This window comes from Gossypium raimondii, chromosome 6, assembly GCF_025698545.1.
Source record: "Gossypium raimondii isolate GPD5lz chromosome 6, ASM2569854v1, whole genome shotgun sequence".
NCBI lineage: Eukaryota > Viridiplantae > Streptophyta > Magnoliopsida > Malvales > Malvaceae > Gossypium > Gossypium raimondii.
Window position 1 is genome coordinate 15,032,257 of NC_068570.1, and position 21,001 is coordinate 15,053,257.

The following is a 21,001-nucleotide window of genomic DNA, read 5'->3' on the forward strand; positions in this document are numbered from 1 at the left end:
ACATATCTTTTGAAAATATATAAATTAGGTATTGCTTGAAAACAAAACCTTATTTGTTTGGATACCCTGTGGAGCATAAGATGCACAGCAGGCAGTACTATGTCATCCAGTTCTCAGTAGAAGGCTTATAGTTTAGCGACTTCAGTCGCTGGAGCCACATGTTGAGAAAGGAATTTTAATACTAATAAAATAATTTAAAGGAACCATAGGTGAGATATACCTTGAGAAGATTCTTAAAGAGAAAATTGTGTCTTAAGTGAGAACTTTAGCCATTAAAAGTTTCATAAACCTCATTTTCTTTTAAACCAAAGCATTTTATCATGTAATATTGGTCACCAGTTGTTTGAAGTTTCATGTATGCTTGAGTTGACATGTTCAATTTTATTTTCAAAGATTCGCGAAATAGTAATATACCTTTCGTTTTCTTAACCAAAGTTCACATACGTTAAGAAGATTCTCAAAAAAAGTTCACACCTTAATCAACATCCATTCTTTTTCTTGGTATAGAAACTGATTAATATAGTTTTAATATATTGCAAAAACCAATATATCTATATATATGAGACATCTGCTTCAAATTCAATTCAAAGAGTGTTATTCATATATATTGTTTCCTCGTATGAAATATTGTATTTTTTTTAATAGTAGAAAACTACATATAAATAATAAAATACTGATCCCTAAAGTCAAGCGTGAAGACCCGCCACTGTTGTTGGACCTATTCAATATTAACTTTCAAGGTCGTCTCTGTGTTGGTTGGCTAAGACACTAGTCTGTAACCTGATTTTTGCGTAACCAAGAACAAACTTGATCCTGCTTTGTGATTTCAAAAAGCATTGTTCAACATTTCTTAAGTTTGGGTAATTTTCTGGTTGGTCTTGTGATACCATGTCCATCATTGGATGTTGTTGTTGTGTCACTATGTGCATGTTCCCGTCTTTCCTCTTTCATTCACCATAGGATTGATGTTGACTGTGACATCATGGTTAGTGTTGGTAACTCCCTGCAAATTAATTAATAGCATTAAGCGGAAATAGTATGCACTCCAAAATTGGTTTTTCGAATATCATTTTCTCACTGCAAACCCACTTATAGAATGCACTCCAAAATTGGCTTTTCTGATTTCTTTCAATTTATTGAGTATACTGTCAAGCAACTCTACCCTCTTAAAAATACCTTCCTGGATTTCACAACCAAAAACACCTTTTGATAAAAGACAAAGACAAAGATAACCAAAGTCTAGTTGCCTTTTTATTCATCAAACCAACACACACAGAGTACACTAACCCAAACCAAACTTCAGTATACAATCCAAAGAGGAAAACGTATCAAACATTCCTATGGAATACATACAAGTGATATGAAGGGGTCTCAAAGTGAAATGCCTACAATACAAGTAACAATGGTCCAAATGCTTAAAATCCTCGAAAAGAGCTCCCCCCCCCCCCCCTTTTTCTTAAGGAAAATTGGGGCTCCAAATTCCAATTCTAGTATACTATCAATCATTCTTCCTGGAGGCCACCAATTTCCTGGCAATACCAGATTTCAATTTGCATCCCATTGAGAAAGTTTCTAGAATGAAAGCATCAATTTCTTGCTCTTTTTTGTCATATACATAGAAAGCTATAAAGGCAAGTGGAAGTCCTGCAATAATACGTTTTCAGTTGCAGTGAGAAAATTATAAAACAAAGAGCTTATCGAAGGAAATATGCTGATGACAATGTCTTGTCCAGAACTTCAAGTGATAAAATATCTAAGCATAATCATTAGGAATTTCAAGTTATTTTATATAGGACAGGCATCGCAGTGTGTGTGTGTGTGCACGAGAGAGAGAGAGAGAGAGAGAGAGAACCTATGAAAAAAATAGTCTGAAATGGTAAGGCTCCAATGAAGCTAAGCAGCAGTAAAGAAAAAAACACCTGTTTCATTGCCAGAGAAAAAGCTATGTCAAATGATTACAGCCACCGTAATTTTTGTTGCCATTTCACAATGAAAACAAGCACATTTATAAACTATGTCTAATAATGGAAGCATAAGTACTGGCCATTTGGCTAGCGGAGAAATGGAAGAGATAGAAAGGGTTGGTGGTTTAGGCACATGAGCTCATGTTTAATAGATTGAACCTATCATGTATGTACTTTGGATCTCCAAGGCAAAGAATTGAGGATCCAGTCTTGGTTTAGTAATCAATCATTCACCATTTATCTAAGAGAGTATGAACTTGCAACTGAAATGATAAGTCCAGATGTTGCATTGTCATACACAGCTTTTCATGACGTTTAATTTTATAGTATTCAAGATTAGAAAGAGGAAAGGTTCTGGTACTAGAGACCATATTTGAAAGCACATAAATAAGAAGCAAACTAAGAGAATGATAATACCTTGAGGAAAAGTATCCAGTCCTTCCCCTTGCAAAGAGACTTCAAAACATTAACAAGACCGTTCCAGGATGAAGCCATCGACATAACAACGTCCCGTGATTTCTCTTCTGATAAGTGGAAATTTGATGCTGGAATTTTCTCTACTGTATATCCCAATCTGCACCGTTAGAAAATATCATTTACATACAGCAGTTATTGTGTTCAGCATTAGGGAATTTTCTTGTTTAGCTAGCCATAAATAAATAAGATCCAGAATACATAAAATCTAGCTATGTGGGTGACTCCAGAGCATACAATTTTTATTTCGTTGAGACCAAGATTATGGTAATCTTTCCTTTTTTTAGAAAAGGCTAATCAGATGCTCTTGCGAGAGAACGACATTACAAAATTTTGGCAATTCGAATAAATTGGAATATAAGAATTTCCTTTTTAAGAACTTGCAACTGTAAGAAAAGAATAGATTGACATATTGCCAGCTTAAAATGGGAGGGTATACTTACATTTTATTTGGTAAACTGCCATGGATAAACAAGAAAATTAGTAAAAACAAGAGAAGCTTTGAAACTGTGGTAAGAATGGTAGCACCCCGAGCAATGAAGTTGTAGTAAATTGCAACCATTACTAACAGCACTGTCAATGTCTGCCTTTTATTCTTCCAAAGTAGTGTGTCGGCAACTGCAAAAGCACAGATGGTTAAGTGATGTAGACCATGCACATGCATTGTATTAATATACCAATTCCATTATAAGTTTATTACATGGATTATCATCATTATCAATGTAATACCAGTTCAATACCATATCTAAAGCTTCAGTACAAGATTTGCACAGCCCTTTCTCAACTAGCCCAACCACCTTTTAACCTTCAACTCACTAAATCCATCTATTTCATTTCATAAAATTCAACAGGCAGTCCAAGATTATGGGATTAGCTTCCCTTTGTGTGGAACAAATTTGTGTGAGAAAACAAACAAAAACATTCAACTAGTAGTAAAAGAAAGAGAATAAACGGCAAAGCAATAAGCCGAAAGGCTTCTCTTCCTGGTTTCCATATAACAGGAATCTCAATTTAATTATATCAACAAAACCACCTTAAAGTATATTAAGATTACATCCTAAGTCTTAAATCCTAACCCTTAAACAATTTTAATTTTGACCCTCCAAAATAGAAGAAAGAAAAGAACTGAAAAACAACACGGAGACCTGTAACAACACGACCAACAGAAATGTGAACAATGCTGCAACATGGTATTGCAGAGAAACAGTATGTCACGACGGGAAATGTTCTTTTTCTTACCCCCCAACCCCAACAAAAAGAAAGATATTTCTGCTCCATCAATATTTAAAGCCTCTCAAATAAATTGTATAAGAATTACTCAACAAGCCTAATCAAGTTGAATTTACTATAACTTCCAAACTCATGACTTGTGAGGATGTGTACGGTACATTACATAAGCACAGTCAGGCATCATAAAAGAAGCAAAAAGAAAAAAAAGTACCCCTCCCCCGTCCAAGATAAATTGAAGCTTTAGATGGCCCTCCTTTCTTGGGTTGACATTCAGCTCTCAAGTGTGAGAACGACTCAATTGTCTTACGCAGACCATCCTGCAACATTATTAAATTACATCATAATTAAACCATCAATGTAATAATTTACTGTATAATATTGTCAATACAAAGGAGAAGCCTGTAGATGATTTCTCTTTACAGACAATAAAAAGCATTCAAAAGTCTATGTTGTCCAATACTTCCAGTTTAAAACCACAATTCCATCTGATACAATATGCTGAACTTAGAGTAGAAGCATGAAGCTGGTCAAATACATGGGCCGCTCCCATCATGATGGAACAACCAACAATGGGGAAATTACTTAACTGAGAAGTCTAGAAGTAATGATAAACCTAGTTGCAAATTAGTGTAGTTTCATTTTATATTGTCAGATACACATCAGTCTCTCAGTTCAAAGTCATAAACGTAATTAAACCTAATGGTAAAAAAATGCTGCAATTAAGTACAAGAGAGGTCAAAACATTATAGAACCTCGAGTGAGACAATTGGTGTATAGCCAATCTGATTCTTTGCTCTCGAACAATCAAAAGATCTGCTGCAAGTCAGAATTCTAACTCTTGAAGGTGTCAACTGTGGAACCTTCATACCATATGGGCCTAATAGCCGATATGTCCACTCCACAATATGTGCAATTGGCATTACAACAATGGCAGGAATCTTTATTTTTGGCCTAAAAAGTACAGCAGTTCAGAATATGGACAGTTTCAAAACTATCTTTATTTCCTAAGTTTCCACCAGAGGGAAATGGAATTGGAAATTAATATGATAAACAGAAACAGATTAAGAATACACATAATCTGCAAAAAGTGCCTTACTGCACAGCCTCAAAATAAAAATAAAACAAAATTAACAAAAATAGCACAGTAAAACATACTAATATGCAATCTTTCGGCTTATCCGAAACTTTTATGATTTGAAGGACGTGACAGGAAAGAAAGATGCAACAAAAGTTAGCAATCTCAGAAAAAGTGCTAATCCTGAATAATCAACCTGGATCTTGCGAAAGTTACTTATGACTTGCTTTTACAAAGAGATAATATGAACATGGTATCAGCATTAGCTTAAAAGAAAAAGGGTTGAAGCTAATCTATGAAATCAAAATGGAGAAAGAAGAGTACCTCTGATAGCCAAGACCTTCAAGTATTAGAGAAACAAACTCCCAAAACTTGATAGGCTCCAAATTGGTTATAAAATACGCCTGCCAAATTATCATATAACCATTATCAAGCAAGGAATTGACTTTAGCAACAGAATACTAAAACCAATCTCCAGATAGGTAAAGCAAACTATGTCTTGCACACTAAACTTCATTTCCATTAGATAGCAAATACAGATTACAAAAGCAGAAGGCGATTAAAAGAGTACCTTCCCTGCAGCTTTTTCTGCAACTTCTCCTCCAGATGCTAGAGCTCGTTCAGCACAAATATGAGCATGAGCCACATTCTCAACATAAGTGAAATCATATACATTGTTGCCATCACCAATTATGAACTAATCAATTAAAACAAAAACAAATAAGAAGACAAAACAAAGAGGCATACACTATGAAAAATAATGACAAAAAGTCACATAACCACCTTGGATTTCCCTGCTCTGGCTGCCGCAACCAAAGATGGAACCAACAACCCATCTCCAGGGCCAAAAATACTGCTAGGACGTATGCAACAAGTTAGAAGCCCGTTAACTCCATTTGACTTGACGACCAATGCCTCTCCCAACGCCTTTGTAGCTGAGTATGAATCATTATGCTGAAAAAATGAAATAGTGAATCAATTGCAAACAATTAAAAAACATATACCAAATCCTACTTAAAGAAAAGCAAATTGATTGAAATTAGTACTTTATCTGGATAAGGCAAGGATTCATTCCCATTAAAGATTGCGTGAATCCCATCGAAAACAACACTCGGGGAGCTCGTATAGATAAGCCTTTTCACTTTAAGTTCAGTGCAAGCCTCAATAACATTTTTAGTACCTGCAGATTGCAGTAAAAAAATATTTAAAAAATAGAGAAATTGAAGTAAATTCCGAAACACTAAAAGATACCTTGAACATTAACCGAATGTTGAAGCTGATAATTATTAATCGACGAATTAGGAGCCGCCATATGGAAAACAACCTCGACTCCTTCCAAAGCTACATAGACAATTAAAAAACAGTTCCAAAATGAGAGTTACTAATAAATCGACTGAAAATAGATGCGGTTTTTTTTAAGTAATAGAGACCTTTGAGCACTTGAGCTTTATGGCGAAGATCAGTGGAGACGTACTGAGCACGACCGGACCGTAAAGCTTGGCCGAGAAGTCCATTCTCCTCGTGCGATTGGAGGTCAATTTTAGAAGGCAAGTCGGCGATTCGAACAGCGAACATATCGTATTTAATTAACATTTCGACCAAATGACGAGCGGCGAATCCTCTGCCGCCCGTTACCACGCACCATCTCTCCTCGCCCGACATTTTGCCGCAAAATGGAGCAGCAGCTGGAAATATAAAAGAAGGAGACGAGGAGCTAACAATAAGGGGAATGGGAGAGTCGGACAATTTGAGAGATCTCGATCTGAACTTGAGAAGAGTGAACTGTGTAACCTGTGACTTGTGAGTTGTGAGCCAGCGAACGAGGCAGCAGGCCCTTCCTGGCTAATTCTTTTCTCATTTTATTTTACCCGTTTTCCTTTTAATATATAACAAGAATATCAAGGTTAAACTATTAAAATAACCACTTTTGTTATCTAAAATTATATTTTAGTCATTTATATTTAAAATATTACGTTTTAGTCACTAACGTTAATGCGTTATAATATTTTAGTCACTGAGCCGTAAATTGCCGTTAATGGTTTAACAGTAAGCTAACGTGGCACGTTAAATCATAATTTCAAACAAAAATTTTAGGTTAAATTATACAATTGGTCCTCATATTTTTTTGTTTTGAGCAATCTATTTTTTTCTTTTATGTTCTTTTAACTTTCTTTTTTTTCTTTATTTTCCATTCTCTTTTGCTTCTCCCTCTGTTTTCATCCCCTCCATTTCTCTCTTTTAACTTACTTTTTTTATGTTTTCCATTTGTTAAAACTGTTTTAAGTTTATGAAGAAAGAAAAGGCGAAAGTTGAAACCAAAATAACACTTGCTTCGTGTGAGTGTGCCTCATATTTACGAGATGGCGTCGCGACGTGGTGTCGTGTTCCCGAATTCAATCGGGTTTTCTTCTCCTAGTTAAAACTCTACTATTTATTCCCTAATTAAACTCTTATTATTCTAGGAATACTATAGCCATATTAGGACTCTAGTTTTATCCTATTTAAAGGGTTATTATATCCCTGTTTTGATAAGCCAATCAACAAAGGGTTTTTTCTTTGAGGGCGATAAGATGTAGTCGCATATGAGTTTAGGTGAGAGTTTTATGGTAATTATGGAGAGTATTTTATACCCCATTTGTGAGTAACTTATGAGATTTTGGGTTTTGTTTACCGATTTATTCTTTCAGATTTTGAGCTTTGTATTCGGGGTTTTGGGTATTGTACGTTTAGTACTTTTAGGTTTATTTTCTTCATATTGTAAACTCACTTGTTTACTCATTTAGTGAAAAGTCGAAGCCTTCTTTTCCTGCGGTTTTTCCTTCTTTAAGGGTTTTCCATGTAAAATATTTGTGTTTGTTCTTTTCTACTTTTACTACTTCGTTGCATATACGGGTCGATCCCCAACACTTCGCATATTCTCACCCCACAATTACAAACCCTCATCCTTTAACCTCCTAACCACCCACACGACCACCTTATCTATCTTACCTACAACATTCTCGCACTCTTGAAACTACGTTGTTTCACAGATTCTTCAAACGAGCTCTACACTCCTAGTGACTAAAACGACCACCATATGAAACTTACCCTCAACTTTACGCAAACTAGTTTGGTTCCATGCTCCCTTTCTCTCTTCGATTCATTCATCCTTGGCTGCCAATCAAGCTTACTTGGGAATATCCAAGAAGGTTTGGATCAATTTTATCCTTTGCTTAATTTTATCCATCAAAAACTAAAAGAAAAGGAAATGAATAATCTATATGATTCTGTAAAAGTTTGGAAATGGAAAAATTTTGTTTTGAATATAAAGAATTTTATGTTTAGATTTGATTAATGATATTATTTTTTACATTGATTAGTTAGATCCAATTTTAGTTTCAAAATTAGGTTATATTCAAATCGAGATTTGATTAAGAATGATTGATATTCGGTTTTGAGTGAAATTCAATTTAGGAATCATGTGAAAGAAACATGGACTTGGTTTGTTTGGTGGGCAAATATTATGTTTCTACATTGAAGAATATGATAAGAGAGAAAATAAAGGGAAGAAGAAAAGGAAAATGAAGAAATAAAAAGAAAAAATAAAATTGTTCAAAAAATAACAGTATAGGGACTAGTTTTAACAAATGAAAAACATAGAAAAATATGTTAAAAGAAATGGAGAAGGGAGGAAAATAGAGGGAGAAGAAGAAGGGAATGAAAAATAAAGAAAAAGAAAAGTTCAAAGAACATAAAAGAAAAAATTAAATTGCTCAAAATGAAAAAAAATATAGGGACCAATTGTATAATTTAACCTAAAATTTTCGTTTGAAATAATGATTTAACTGCCACGTCAGCTTACCATTACACTGTTAACGACAATTAACGCTCAGTGACTAAAATGGTACAACAAGATAACGTAAATGACTAAAACGTAACATTTCAAACATAAGTAGCTAAAATGTAACTTGAGACAAACAAAAGTGACTATTTTAATAATTAATAATAATAATAATAATAATAATAAGAAGAAGAAGAAGTTGTCATAGTTAATCCAAATGGCTAAAAACTCTCTTTTATAAAAGGGCAACAACCTTATAAAAATAGATGGAAAAATTAAAGTTTGTTAATTTTAGTAGCGTGACATATAGGTATATTGTTATGTGGATGCCACATAATCAATTAGTTAATTTTAATTTTAATTTTTATATTTTTAAATATTTTTAATATTAATAAAATAATTAATTACTGAAGAGCATACACATGGGTTGTCAAGTGGATGTTACTGTAGCAATGTTAACAAACTTTAACTTTTCCATCTATTTTGGGATGATTTTTTAAAAAATTTAAATTTAAGAAATTATTTAATTACTCACGTGACATCCACATGACAATACACATATATATCACGTCAATAAAGTTAACAAACTTTAACCTTTCTATCTATTTTGAGTGATTTGACAAGTAATGCAAGTTCAATGGCTAAAAGAGGTGAAAATTTAAATGGAAAGCTAAAATAATTTTTTTATAAAGTTAAAGGACCATAAGTCATTATATCTTCATAAAATAATAGTTGTGTTTTTTTTTACATAAAATCTATAAAATTAGAATAAATATATGATGGTATTGAAACACAAGCTATAAAAGTTTTCAAACCTCCGCTTTACTACTTCAACCAAACTCTTATTTATTTTTAATATGAAATTTTATATACAAGTTTTTTCACTCATATAGTAAGCTAGTTATAGTCTGGCGGTACTAACAGTTAAAAAAAGGATAAATTACACTAACAGTCACTCAACTTTGGAATAGCTAACAAAATAGTCATTCAAGTTTCAATTTAATCACTCAACTTTCGAAAAATAACAAAACAGTCACCACTAACCATTTTTCGTTACAGACGTAACAAATGTATCATTTTCCGTTACAGACTTAACAAAGGTACTATTTTCCGTTACAGACTTCCATTTTCCATCCCCCTCTCCCATCCATCTCCCTCTCCCCACCATCTCTCCCCTACTCTGATTCTTTCCCTCTCCCCTACCAGTAAAAATAGCCTAAAATGTTGGTTTGCAATCTGTTCTCCGACAAAAGCCTGCCATCACTTGGAAAATTGGGTTAGACCCTCTTGGGGTTAAATCTACAGCAATGCAAGGCAATCAACAGTGGTGCAGTTGACCTGCTAGTGGAGAAGCTATGGAGGTGTGATATCCTTTTCTAAACGATGTTGCAGTATGGGATTATCAACAACTCGGGTTTTGACCCTTCGAGAAGCTTCAAAATAGCCTTTGTTAGTATTAGCAGTTTGTGTAGTTTTTGGGTCCATTAGCTATGGGTCTTCCATTATCTGGTACTTAGTCCCCTTTTCTGGGGAATACGACCGTTCTCCTTTTTTCTTTTTTACAGGTCTCTTTACATCAGAGATTTGTTACCAAGTTTTGAATCCCAATCATGAGTGTTGGTTTCTTCATGGCTGGAGTTCCCTGAGAATACAGTCGCTGCTAGGTTCTGGATTTTAGGGAATCTTTCCTTCCTTCCTCGTAAAGGTTTTAGTCTGTTGGGTTTCTGGTGTTTTTGCTTAGCAATGTTCATTTCTACATGGGCTAAGCTTTTTGTTATTTGTCACTGTCTTTTGTCCATCATAGTTGGTTTGACCAAGTCTCCCACATTTTTTAACTCAAATGTTCTATACGTGATGTTGGGTCTTTTTCTTTTCTTACAGTGAGGGAGAGGGAAAGAATCAGAGTAGGGGAAGAGGGTTAGAAAAGGGACGGTGGGGGAGAGGAAAAGAATCAGAATAGGAGGAGGTATGATGGGGAGGAGGGGCAAAGGGGCAGAGAATCAGAGTAGGGGGATGATAAGGAAGAGGGAGAGAGATGGAAGAGGGGCATGGAAAATGGAAGTCTGTAATAGAAAGTGGTACCTCCTTTATGTTTGTAACGAAAAATTATTAGTGGCGATTGTTTTGTTATTTTTCGAAAGTTGAGTGACTAAATTGAAACTTAAGTGATTGTTGGTGTAATTTACCCTAAAAAACTAATATTTTTAATAATAATATTAATATTCTATACTATTTAAGAGTCTCAGATTATAATTCAATTGTAAAATTACCAAAAATTTATTATTTTTATAAAATAACAAATATTATTTTAAATATTTATGTCTTTTTATATTTTGATTAATTTAGTAAAATATTAATTTATGTTTCTATCTCTATTTTTAGTTTTTGAGTTGTTTGTAGCCGATGCAATGAATAAGTGTGAAATGACTATAAAATGTAACATCATATTCAAAAGTCTTTTTTTAATATATAAGACTAAACAAGTCTTTACATTCGAGCAAACTCTTTCCGAGATTTTCCATTTCAATTTTTATTAAATGTAGCCTACATATTCTTTCAATTTGTCTAATCTTAGGTAAATTGCAATTATACTTAGTTTTCTTCCACTCATACTCTAATATTTTAAGCCTGCCAAACACAAGTTTTAATGATTGCATTTGAAATTTAGAAAAATTTCCTTATCTATTTGCACATATCAGATGGAACACCAGCTATAATTTGTCTTAAAATGGGATTGTTGTGCAATCTACCATATTTGTTGACATCCTTTTAATAAAAGATTTGGACTTTTTTTTACATAATTTTGATGATTTTTAGCAACAATGAATTGAATTGAATCTTGAAGAAAATCAAGTCAAGCAAGGACTTCTTGAAGGCTTTTAGTGTGATATGATTTGCTTAATTAAAAAGATCCTATTTCTTGACGAACTACAAGTTACAAGTGGCTGGTAAATTAAGTGCACTTTCAATGGATATCAAAGCTAGACACTTGACGAACTAAGTGAAGAACCTATTGTTGAATCACATAAGAGATGGAAGGAACATCGGTCTCAAGACCCCTATGTATATGGCTCTGACTACGCCTACTAGAAGGCAATGATAAGGGTGTTTATCAAGTGTATGGATGAGAGAGCTTGGCGGTTTATATTAACTAGTAGAGAGCCCTTCACAACTGATGTGAGCGGAGTGAAGACCCCTAAGCCAGAAACAACCTGGACTACTGAAGAACGCAAGATGGAAAATAAAAAATCAAAATCCATCAATGCAACCTTTAATGGTATGGGCCCTCAAGAGTTCAAATGTATCTCCAAGTGCACTATTGCTCATTGAAACTACATATGAAGGCACAAATACTGTCAAGCAATCCAAACTTCAAATGCTGACAAAAAAGTTTAAAACTATTAGAATGTTGGATGATGAGTCCCTATATAAGTTTTATGCAAAATTGTGTTAATTTAAAAACTAGGCATTTGCTTTTGGTGAAGAATGTTTTAACACCAAGTTGGTCAAAAATTATTAAGATCTTTGCCTGAACAATTTGCGATTAAAATGATTACTATAGAAGAGTCAATGGCATTGATACAATAAGGATTGATGAACTCATTGGTTCCTTGCAAACTTTTGAGATGACTCTCGAAGAGACCAAGAAGAGAAAGGGAAAAATAGAGAAGAACATCGCACTACAAGTAGCATCTTCAGTTGCAACTGAAGGAAAAACTAGTAGCATCTTCAGTTGCAACTGAAGGAAAAACTATCATTGAGGATTCGCATAACAATTAGCCTTTCTCACCCAAAATTTCATTAGGGAATCTAAAAATCTAACTAGTTTGAGCAAGAATTTTGATAGGAATCACAACTTTAACAATGGCAAAGGTAAGGCAGTAGCAATCAATGAAGAAGTACCCAATGAAAAAAAAGAAGGGAACTTTGTTGGGATATTGTGCCCTTAATGTAGTTATTTCGTCATAAATGCTTGTAATTTTTTGAACATATTAATCAATAAAATTCTATTGTTAAATTATTATCTTTTGTATAAAACCCTTGCGCATAATTGATCTAGGAATGAAACATACCCTTCAATGGCCTTCCTTGATATGAATGCTAGCATCAAGGCTTGAAGGTCTCCCAACTCTCTGAATCACAACATTAACCAGTGAAGATCAAGTAGAGCTTGAAGCTAGCATGAAGTCCCTTATCGAGGATGGCAACTCACTAGGTATAGAAATGGAGTTCCATATTATATCAAACCCAATTACTCCATAGAACAAAACTAGGTATAACATGAAGATCTAATTGTGTTGCACTGAACTTTAATGTACCATGTCAGCAATTCATTAGTGGATTAACAGAATTTTTAATGACAGTAACTAGTTCAAATAATTATCTTAATTAAAGTGACTAAAGAAAAAAAAAGTTAAAATAATCAAAATAAGATAAACATTATTTTAAAGTGACCTTGGGTACAGGTTACCTTTTTAATATATGGAATTCACTTTTGTTTGGCCATTACTAAATGTAGCCAACGCATTCTATACATTGAAGTTGCAATTATACTTAATTTTCTTATACTCTAATCTTTTAGGTATGCCAAACACAAATTTATTTTTGAAGTTGACTAAAATCCCAACAATTTATATTTACCATTAGAATTGATAGGTAATATCTTCTAAAGTTCACTCATTAATTGATGGCTACCAACTCTACGTAACGATAAATTGAATATTATGTTTTGAATTTAATTAGCAAGTGCCCTTCAATACATTTTTAATATTAATTACTATTGATTTTTAAATTAAAATTTATATCATTTTAAATGATTATTGCTCTAATCTATAATAAAAGTCGATTCATTTTAAAAAATAATTGAAAAAATAAAAATATAATTATAAAAGCAATAAAAATTAAGAATTTTAAAAATAACTTATAGTAAAATATTAAATAATTAAATAAAATAACAAATATAAAAAAGGCCATTACTTTATTGTTTTACTGATGGCCTTGCAAATTTGGGGCTAAACTCCAACACAGGGAAATATGAATTCAATAATCCACCAAATGAGATTTTGTGAGTGCTCCACGACGATGCAAGCCAAATCGGGTATAGGAAGGTGACTTATTTGTTACTCTGCTTTGTTTTTTTCCAACAAAAAAACCAAACAAACTATTATTTTAATAATTTATTGTTTTTTACCTATGGTAAAAATAATTTACAATTGTGTAAATATTATTAAAATCAAGTAATAGTAAAACTATCATATATCAAATATCAAATATCAAATAATAATAAAAACCATACATTTTTGTGATGAAAATAAAACATATTTGAAAATAGTAAAATATGATTTTCTACTAATTTATCAGATGCTATTGGAATGAAAATGTCATACTAATGTATGTATAATTTTATATAACTGCAATATTAATTAAGTAATAATTAATGTAAAGTAATCAATATAATTTAATATTGATCCAAAGTCTAATTAAGTGATAATAACAATAAAAGTAATAACAAAACATTATTAAGAAAACAATTATAATTATTTTATTTTATATTGTTGGTTTTATAGATTTAAAAATATATATGAGAAAAGTAGATAACACAAAATACTAATTTTTAATTGATTAATTTTTTTATCTAATTTGTAACATCCCAAAAATTGGGTTTGAAGAAATTGAGTGTTGAAACCAAGACTGGTCATCCCTCGATTTTGAGTTTAGATTCTGGAAATTTATGATTAGTAAATAAATTTGGTTCAGTGGTAAAGTATTTTGGGTATGTGTGTGAGGTTCTGGGTTAGAATCTTGTTTCTGGAAATTTTGTTATTTTGTTTAAACCCTTACCTTTGAACATTTGGTTTATAAGTTAAATCCAACCATTTGATGTTAAGAATGAGCTTGTTGGTTCAATGATTAAGTTTTTGTATAATCCTTAGTCTTGTGTTTGAATCCCAGCGAAAGCAATAGGGAATGTTTTATTTTTTGAATTTCGTTGTATGGTAGTTAGTTTCGATTGGTTATTTCAAACCTTCCAGAAACCTCCGCTATGTTTTATTTTCATCTTGTTCTTTCTTTTTCTGCGACGTTTTTCTGTCATTCTTTTTTCCATTCTTTAGTTTCTTCATTTTGGTTTCTTAATTTCAAGTGACCTTTCTTTTGTGTTATGTTACGTTACACTGATTCTGTACGGGGTCTGCCGTCTCCTTCTAGTTTAATTCGTTGGCCGGTAAGTTCGATTTAAAGTTTTGGTGTCAAAATTTCTTCAATTTAACTTCGATTTGACTGTGAATTAATCATTTGCTGGGCAATTGCTTGTCGTTTAGGGACGAGAATTCATCCTTGTTGCTCCTGCATCGAATCCATATCAAGTGGGTGTCAAAAACCCCTTCTTCTTCAAATTTTAATCGTCAAAAAATGGGATTGTCGACGCCGCACGGCTGTGTAGCTTACTGTTCACAAAAATTGGGGGCATATGGGCGTGTGCTTAGACCATGTGTGGTTATGAATTGTGCAGGGTTCACAGAAGCTAGTGACGTGGGTGTGTGTTCAGGCAGTGTAACTCACTGTTTGCGAATTAGGACCACACGGGCATGTGTTCGGACGTGTGGGATACACGGGTAAGCACATAGGCGTGTGCCAGACCGTGTGGAGTCACACGGGCCAGTTCTCCATGCTGTGTGAAACCACACGAGCGTGTAAAGCAATATTTAGAATTTTTCCCTTTGGCCACAGACGTCGTCCGAAATGAACGCAGGCCTACTAGAGGGTCCGTACGATCTAAATTAGTCTATACAACTTGATATCTGATGATCTGATGACGAAAAAGTGTGATATGTATGTATGACTACTATGTTTGAACCTAAGTGAATAGGATCTGTCGGAACGTAATGTGTTATTGCTAATGTATGTGAATTAATCAGGTACGATCTGTATTTTGTTAAGTTTGTTAGTACGCCTCTGCATTACTCTATTGTTGACAAATATGCGATATCTGATTATGTTAGATTGATTGTTACTAGTTTTGATTTATAACCGTGCATGTGACTTCATGGCAATTCTGATATGATTTGTTGAGGTTTTATAAGTCTGTTTTACAGGACATGGACTCTTATGTGTTCTGATTCTGTTATTGAAAGATGGCATGACTTACATGCTCATCACTCTGGTTTTGCATATGCATGCCATGACACATTGCATGAGATTTGGGTTGATGTAAAAGGAGGAACTTTCTGGCAGTTGAATGATTTGCACTATCTGGTTGTTTATCCACAATTCTGTCACAGTAGCTTGGCTATACTATAGTGGCTTGACCACATGTATATGATTTGGCAGTGTTAACTGCAAAATTCTGGTGGCAGCGTCCACTATTATTTGTTGGTGTGATTTGGCTAGACAAGTTCTGGGGGAACTCTATTTTGGTGTGTAGCGGAGTTGGATAGGATGTTTTCTAATAAATCTGCATTCTAATCTGTTTGTAAAATACAATATTGGCATAACATAGATCCTCTGTATAGTTCTGTTCTGCTCTGCTTTGTTCTGTTATGCTCTGCTTGATTTGTTTTGTTTTGCTTTGTTCTGTTAGTTCAGTTCTGTTGTACTGTCGTTGTTGAAATCTTTGTGATACTCTAGATATGTTCTGTATTGATTATATAACTGTTATTAGGTTCTTTGCGTTACTATGATTTATATATTGTGATATATTTATTTGTATTTGAGTTTGGTTATATGTGGTGCTTGGTAGCGCACCTTTTGTCTTACCTTTGTCTGTTTAGGTAAGCATCTGACTGAGGATTGGACGACATACGGGAGCTCGGATTGTTTTGCACTGATATAACTATGATTTGATCTTTTGGGTTTGTAATTTATTTTTGGACTTGCCTTGTTTTTATTAATCTCGTCAGTATCTGTTAATTTCCAGCACGAAACTACTAAAACACCTAAATCGACTAAAATGAATTTCTAGTTTTTAAAATTAAAACTTCGAAAAGAAATCAGTTTTCAATACGCTGGTGTAACACGTCCAAATTCGGCTTAAACTTCTAGGCTATATTTGGGGTGTTACATAATTTCTCAAATATATATGAGTTTTCCTATTTGTTGAGATATGATTTAAGTTAAATAAAATCAATTTGATTAGTGCAATTAGTATTTATCAAAAAAAAAAAATTGTAGTATATAGAATTTATTATAAATTATATTTATTTTCTTTTGAGTTTTAACCTATAAATTAAAAATAAATAAATTTATACATTATAGATATTATTAGATTAATATTACGTTTATATATATAATGTCAATGTCACACATTGAATTTCTCTCGATGATAAAAAATTACTTTAACACGATTAATTATTATTATATTTAAAATAAAACCACATTTATGCATAAAATTATATTTATTTAATTTAAAAATTGAATTTTATTATTTTAATTTATCTAATTATATTCAATAATTTTACAAGTTTAAATTTTTTATTAATTAGTAATATATTATGTTATCTTTTAAGTTTTTAAAAGATATGACAAAATTGATTAATTTGACATAAATATATTATTACATTAAAAATATTAATTTTATTATTATCAAATAAGGATTATCAATATATTAATAAATTATTTTAATGTCAATTTAATTATATAATTCCATATATATATATGGAATAGTGATTAACGCTAACAAAAATTTATGTTTTATTTTTAGTAAAAAAATTAGGGCAATTTACCAATAAAAGCCCTTTTTTTTCAAAATTTACCGAAATGGGCCCATTTTTTGATTATTTACCGGATTGGTCCATTTTCCCCGAAATCGCGTCCACGTCGGTAGCGATGTCGGGGACAGCGTCGAGATATCATGATGACGTCGGTAGCGATGTCTTGACTTCAGCAGAAATCGCGTCCTAGAGGAAGCGATTTCTGCTGAGTCAAGACATCGCTTCGACGTCAACGCGATGTCTTCACATGCGTGAACAGTGCCCAACGGTCAAAAATTTGACCGTTGCCCCCCCAACGGTAAAAAAAAAGAAAACTATAAATACCCCTACCCCTTTATATTTTTTCACAAACAAATCATCTCTCATATTTCCTCTCAATTTCCTCTCAATTTCCTTCCAAAATTCTCATAAATCCATATTTAATTAAAAACCCCTCTCAATTTCATTCCAAAAATCTCTCAAACCCATATTTAATTTCAATTTGCTCTCAATTTCCTTTTTTAAAATAGTTTTAATTTTTTTATATTTTTATAAATCGTAAAAATTTCTACGATTTCATCAATGGCCAGATCATTGACTCGTCTTGATAGGCATCACATATCGGTGGAACAAATGGAAATGGTAAGTGTTAAATTTAATTTTTAAATATTATTTAAGAATTTTTTATTTATGCTTTTTTAGATAATTATTAATTTATTATTTGTTATAAAAGTCTGTAGATCGGGTATTGGAATGCAATATCCGGAACATGCATGGTCCTCCATCACCGTTGGTAGAGAACTACCTGCGGGAAGCGGGTTTTTGGCACGTGACGACGGTAGGCCAGGGATGCAAGTTGTACCCAAAACTAATCAGTGCGTTGATCGAGAGGTGGAGACCCGAGACGCACACATTCCATCTTCCATGTGGAGAGTGCACTATCACTCTAGAAGATGTGAGTCTGCAATTGAGATTGCCGGTTGACGGGAAGCCAGTCACCGGGACTCCTCAATCTAGCAATTGGGAGGCGGTGTGTTACGAGCTTTTGGGCGCTATTCTGGATAAAATAGAGGGAGGTAAGATCGAGATGGGCTGGTTAAGTGACACATTCCCTGATCCGGATAAAAATTCAACCAAAATTGAAAGAATCTGATATGCTCGGGCATACATTCTTCAAATAATTGGAGGTTATCTGATGCCCGACACGTCACGGAGCCGCGTACATCTAAGATGGCTCTTGAAAGTCGTAGATTTTAGAATTTAGTTGGGGGTCTGCCGTCTTGGCAACGTTGTATCGGGAGATGTGCGGGCCGACGCGACCGAGGAAAGCGAAAATCGGAGGTTGCCTATCACTACTGCAGTCATGGGCACGGTTTCGCTTTCCATTTCTACGTCCTCGAGTGTACCACCCATATACATTCCCACTCATAACAAGGTAAATTTTATATTAGATTTTACAATTATTATGTAGGTTTTAAAAAATAAAAAGTATGCTAAAAATTTATTTAATTAGGTGGAACCATCCGGCAAGTCATGCTCGATTACCTACCAAACTTGAAGATATACGGCTTCTATTGGACCAACGGTTGGAAGCACAAGTAAGTATTATTGCAAATAGATATTTTGTATTTAGCATTTAGTATTTAGTATTATGTATATAACTAATATTTCTATCTTGTTCATATAGTTTCAATGGACACCATACGAGGATCCGGCAATTCAGCAAGAATCTGGAAGAGTTTTACAAAATTGAACGCAGCACGTCAAAGTCGTCGTTGATCAACTTCATAACCGTGGAGCCGCACTGCATGATAGAGTGCTACGACAGTTTGGATGTAGACAACCGATTCCCGTGGACCCTGAGGAGTTTGGCGATCACCATAAAATCGACCTTCGGCTATTAGGTACGGATTGGCCTAGATACTAGTCTGGGTACATAGAAATGTGGGAAAATCGGCATGAATATCAACCTACTCGGGAACCAATCATCGTTTCAGAGTTAGCGTGCGTTCCAGAATACATGGCATGGTTTAGGATCCATGGCAAGCCGTATTTACTGATGCCAGAGGAGAGGCAGCGGCAAATACGTGTCGGAAGGGAAAGGCGCGGGCCTCTAAATCCAAGAGGATAAGACTACGAAGGCAGCCCCTCAACGAGGCCCAAACAGTCACCCGGCTCATCATCAGCGGCCATGCAATCACCGTCCTGCACGAGAGCACCGACCCAGTCACCTGACGCAGCAATTCAACCGATGATACCCACGCAACTGCCTTTTCAGATGATGCTAGGTGCGTTTCCTAGCCCTTATATGTACCCTAACCCTTACATGTATCCTTTTCCGAATCCTATGGCAGGTTGGAGCCAAATGCCCGGTTCAGCTCCATTTCCTGTTATGCCGAGCGGACCGTCGATATATAGGCCAGTGGCCCAGGAGGGATCGCAAGGGGGGCCATCGGGGAGCTCTCCTTTTTACCAATCCCCACCAACGTATGGCTTTCAAACACCGTCGCCGTTCATGATGCAAACACCTCCACATACACTATTCATTGAAGGTGGATCATCGTCCCAAGTCCGACAACCAGATGCCGAACCGGAAGAACTAGAATCACCACCAGAGGAAGAACAACCGCCGCCGGAAGCTAGAGGAATGAGGAATCCAGCGCGTAACCGTCGACGACCGCCATATGGAACCGGATCCCCCGGGCATAGACATTGATTGTCGTATTTAAATTTATTATTTGATGTAATAAAATAGAATTTTATTTGATGTAATACGCATAGAAAGTTTTTCGAGTTATTTTGATATTATTTGATGTAATAAAATAGAAGTTTATTTGATGTAATACACATAGAAAGTTTTTCGAGTTATTTTGATATTATTTGATGTAATAAAATAGAAGTTTATTTGATGTAATACGCATAGAAAGTTTTTTGAGTTATTTTGATATTATTTGATGTAATAAAATAGAAGTTTATTTGATGTAATAAAAACCCTAACCTAATTTAATTAAAAACCCTAACCTAAACCCTAATTAAAAACCCTAACCTAAACCCTAATTAAAAACCCTAACCCTAACCTAATTTAATTAAAAACCCTAGCCCTAACCTAACTTAATTAAAAACCCAAACCCTAACATAACCTAATTAAAAACCCTAACCCTAACTTAACTTAATTAAAAAAATCCTAACCCTAAACTAATTTAATTACAAACCCTAACACTAACCTAAATTAATTAAAAACCCTAACCCTAACATAACCCAATTAAAAACCCTAACTTCAACCTAATTTAATTAAAAAACCCTAACCCTAACCTAATTTAATTAAAAACCATAACCTAAACCCTAATTAAAACCCTAACCCTAGCCTAATTTAATTAAAAACCCTAACCTAAACCCTAATTAAAAACCCTAACCCTAATCTAAACCCTAATTAAAAACCCTAACCCTAACCTAACTTAATAATTTTTCATAATTTGATAATTTTACTAACCATTAACACAATTTTTGACTTAATAATTTTACTGTGTGCATGATAATTTTAATAACTATTAACACAAATTTTGACTTAATCTGGTACTAACAATTAAAAATTAAACTAATTTGATAATTTTACTAACAATTAATACAATTATCAATTAATAATTGAATAAAATATAATTTTTTCTTAAATTACATTCAACTATTGCGATTAGGGCATGATCGACTTGTATGGCCTGGGTTCCTACACCATCCGCACAACTTCTGTTGACTG

General features: G+C 33.8%; 1 protein-coding gene across 2 annotated transcripts; it reads right to left on the reverse strand.

Annotated features, from left to right (window-relative positions):
* Positions 1 to 572: 572 nt before the first annotated feature.
* LOC105773475 (3beta-hydroxysteroid-dehydrogenase/decarboxylase) lies at positions 573 to 6,605 on the reverse strand. Of its 2 annotated transcripts, none has more exons than XM_012595428.2 (12): positions 6,174 to 6,605; positions 5,995 to 6,084; positions 5,790 to 5,923; positions 5,527 to 5,697; positions 5,315 to 5,440; positions 5,068 to 5,147; positions 4,421 to 4,619; positions 3,880 to 3,985; positions 2,882 to 3,056; positions 2,382 to 2,538; positions 1,853 to 1,919; positions 573 to 1,003 (listed from the first exon to the last, which is right to left on the reverse strand). In XM_012595428.2, exons 1-12 carry the CDS (start codon positions 6,403 to 6,405, stop codon positions 987 to 989), a joined length of 1,554 nt encoding a protein of 517 aa, XP_012450882.1. In that variant the 5' UTR covers positions 6,406 to 6,605; the 3' UTR covers positions 573 to 986. The 2 variants fall into 2 exon arrangements, with proteins under 2 accessions (XP_012450882.1, XP_012450881.1); XM_012595427.2 differs by lacking the exon at positions 573 to 1,003 and adding an exon at positions 1,230 to 1,644.
* Positions 6,606 to 21,001: the final 14,396 nt, after the last annotated feature.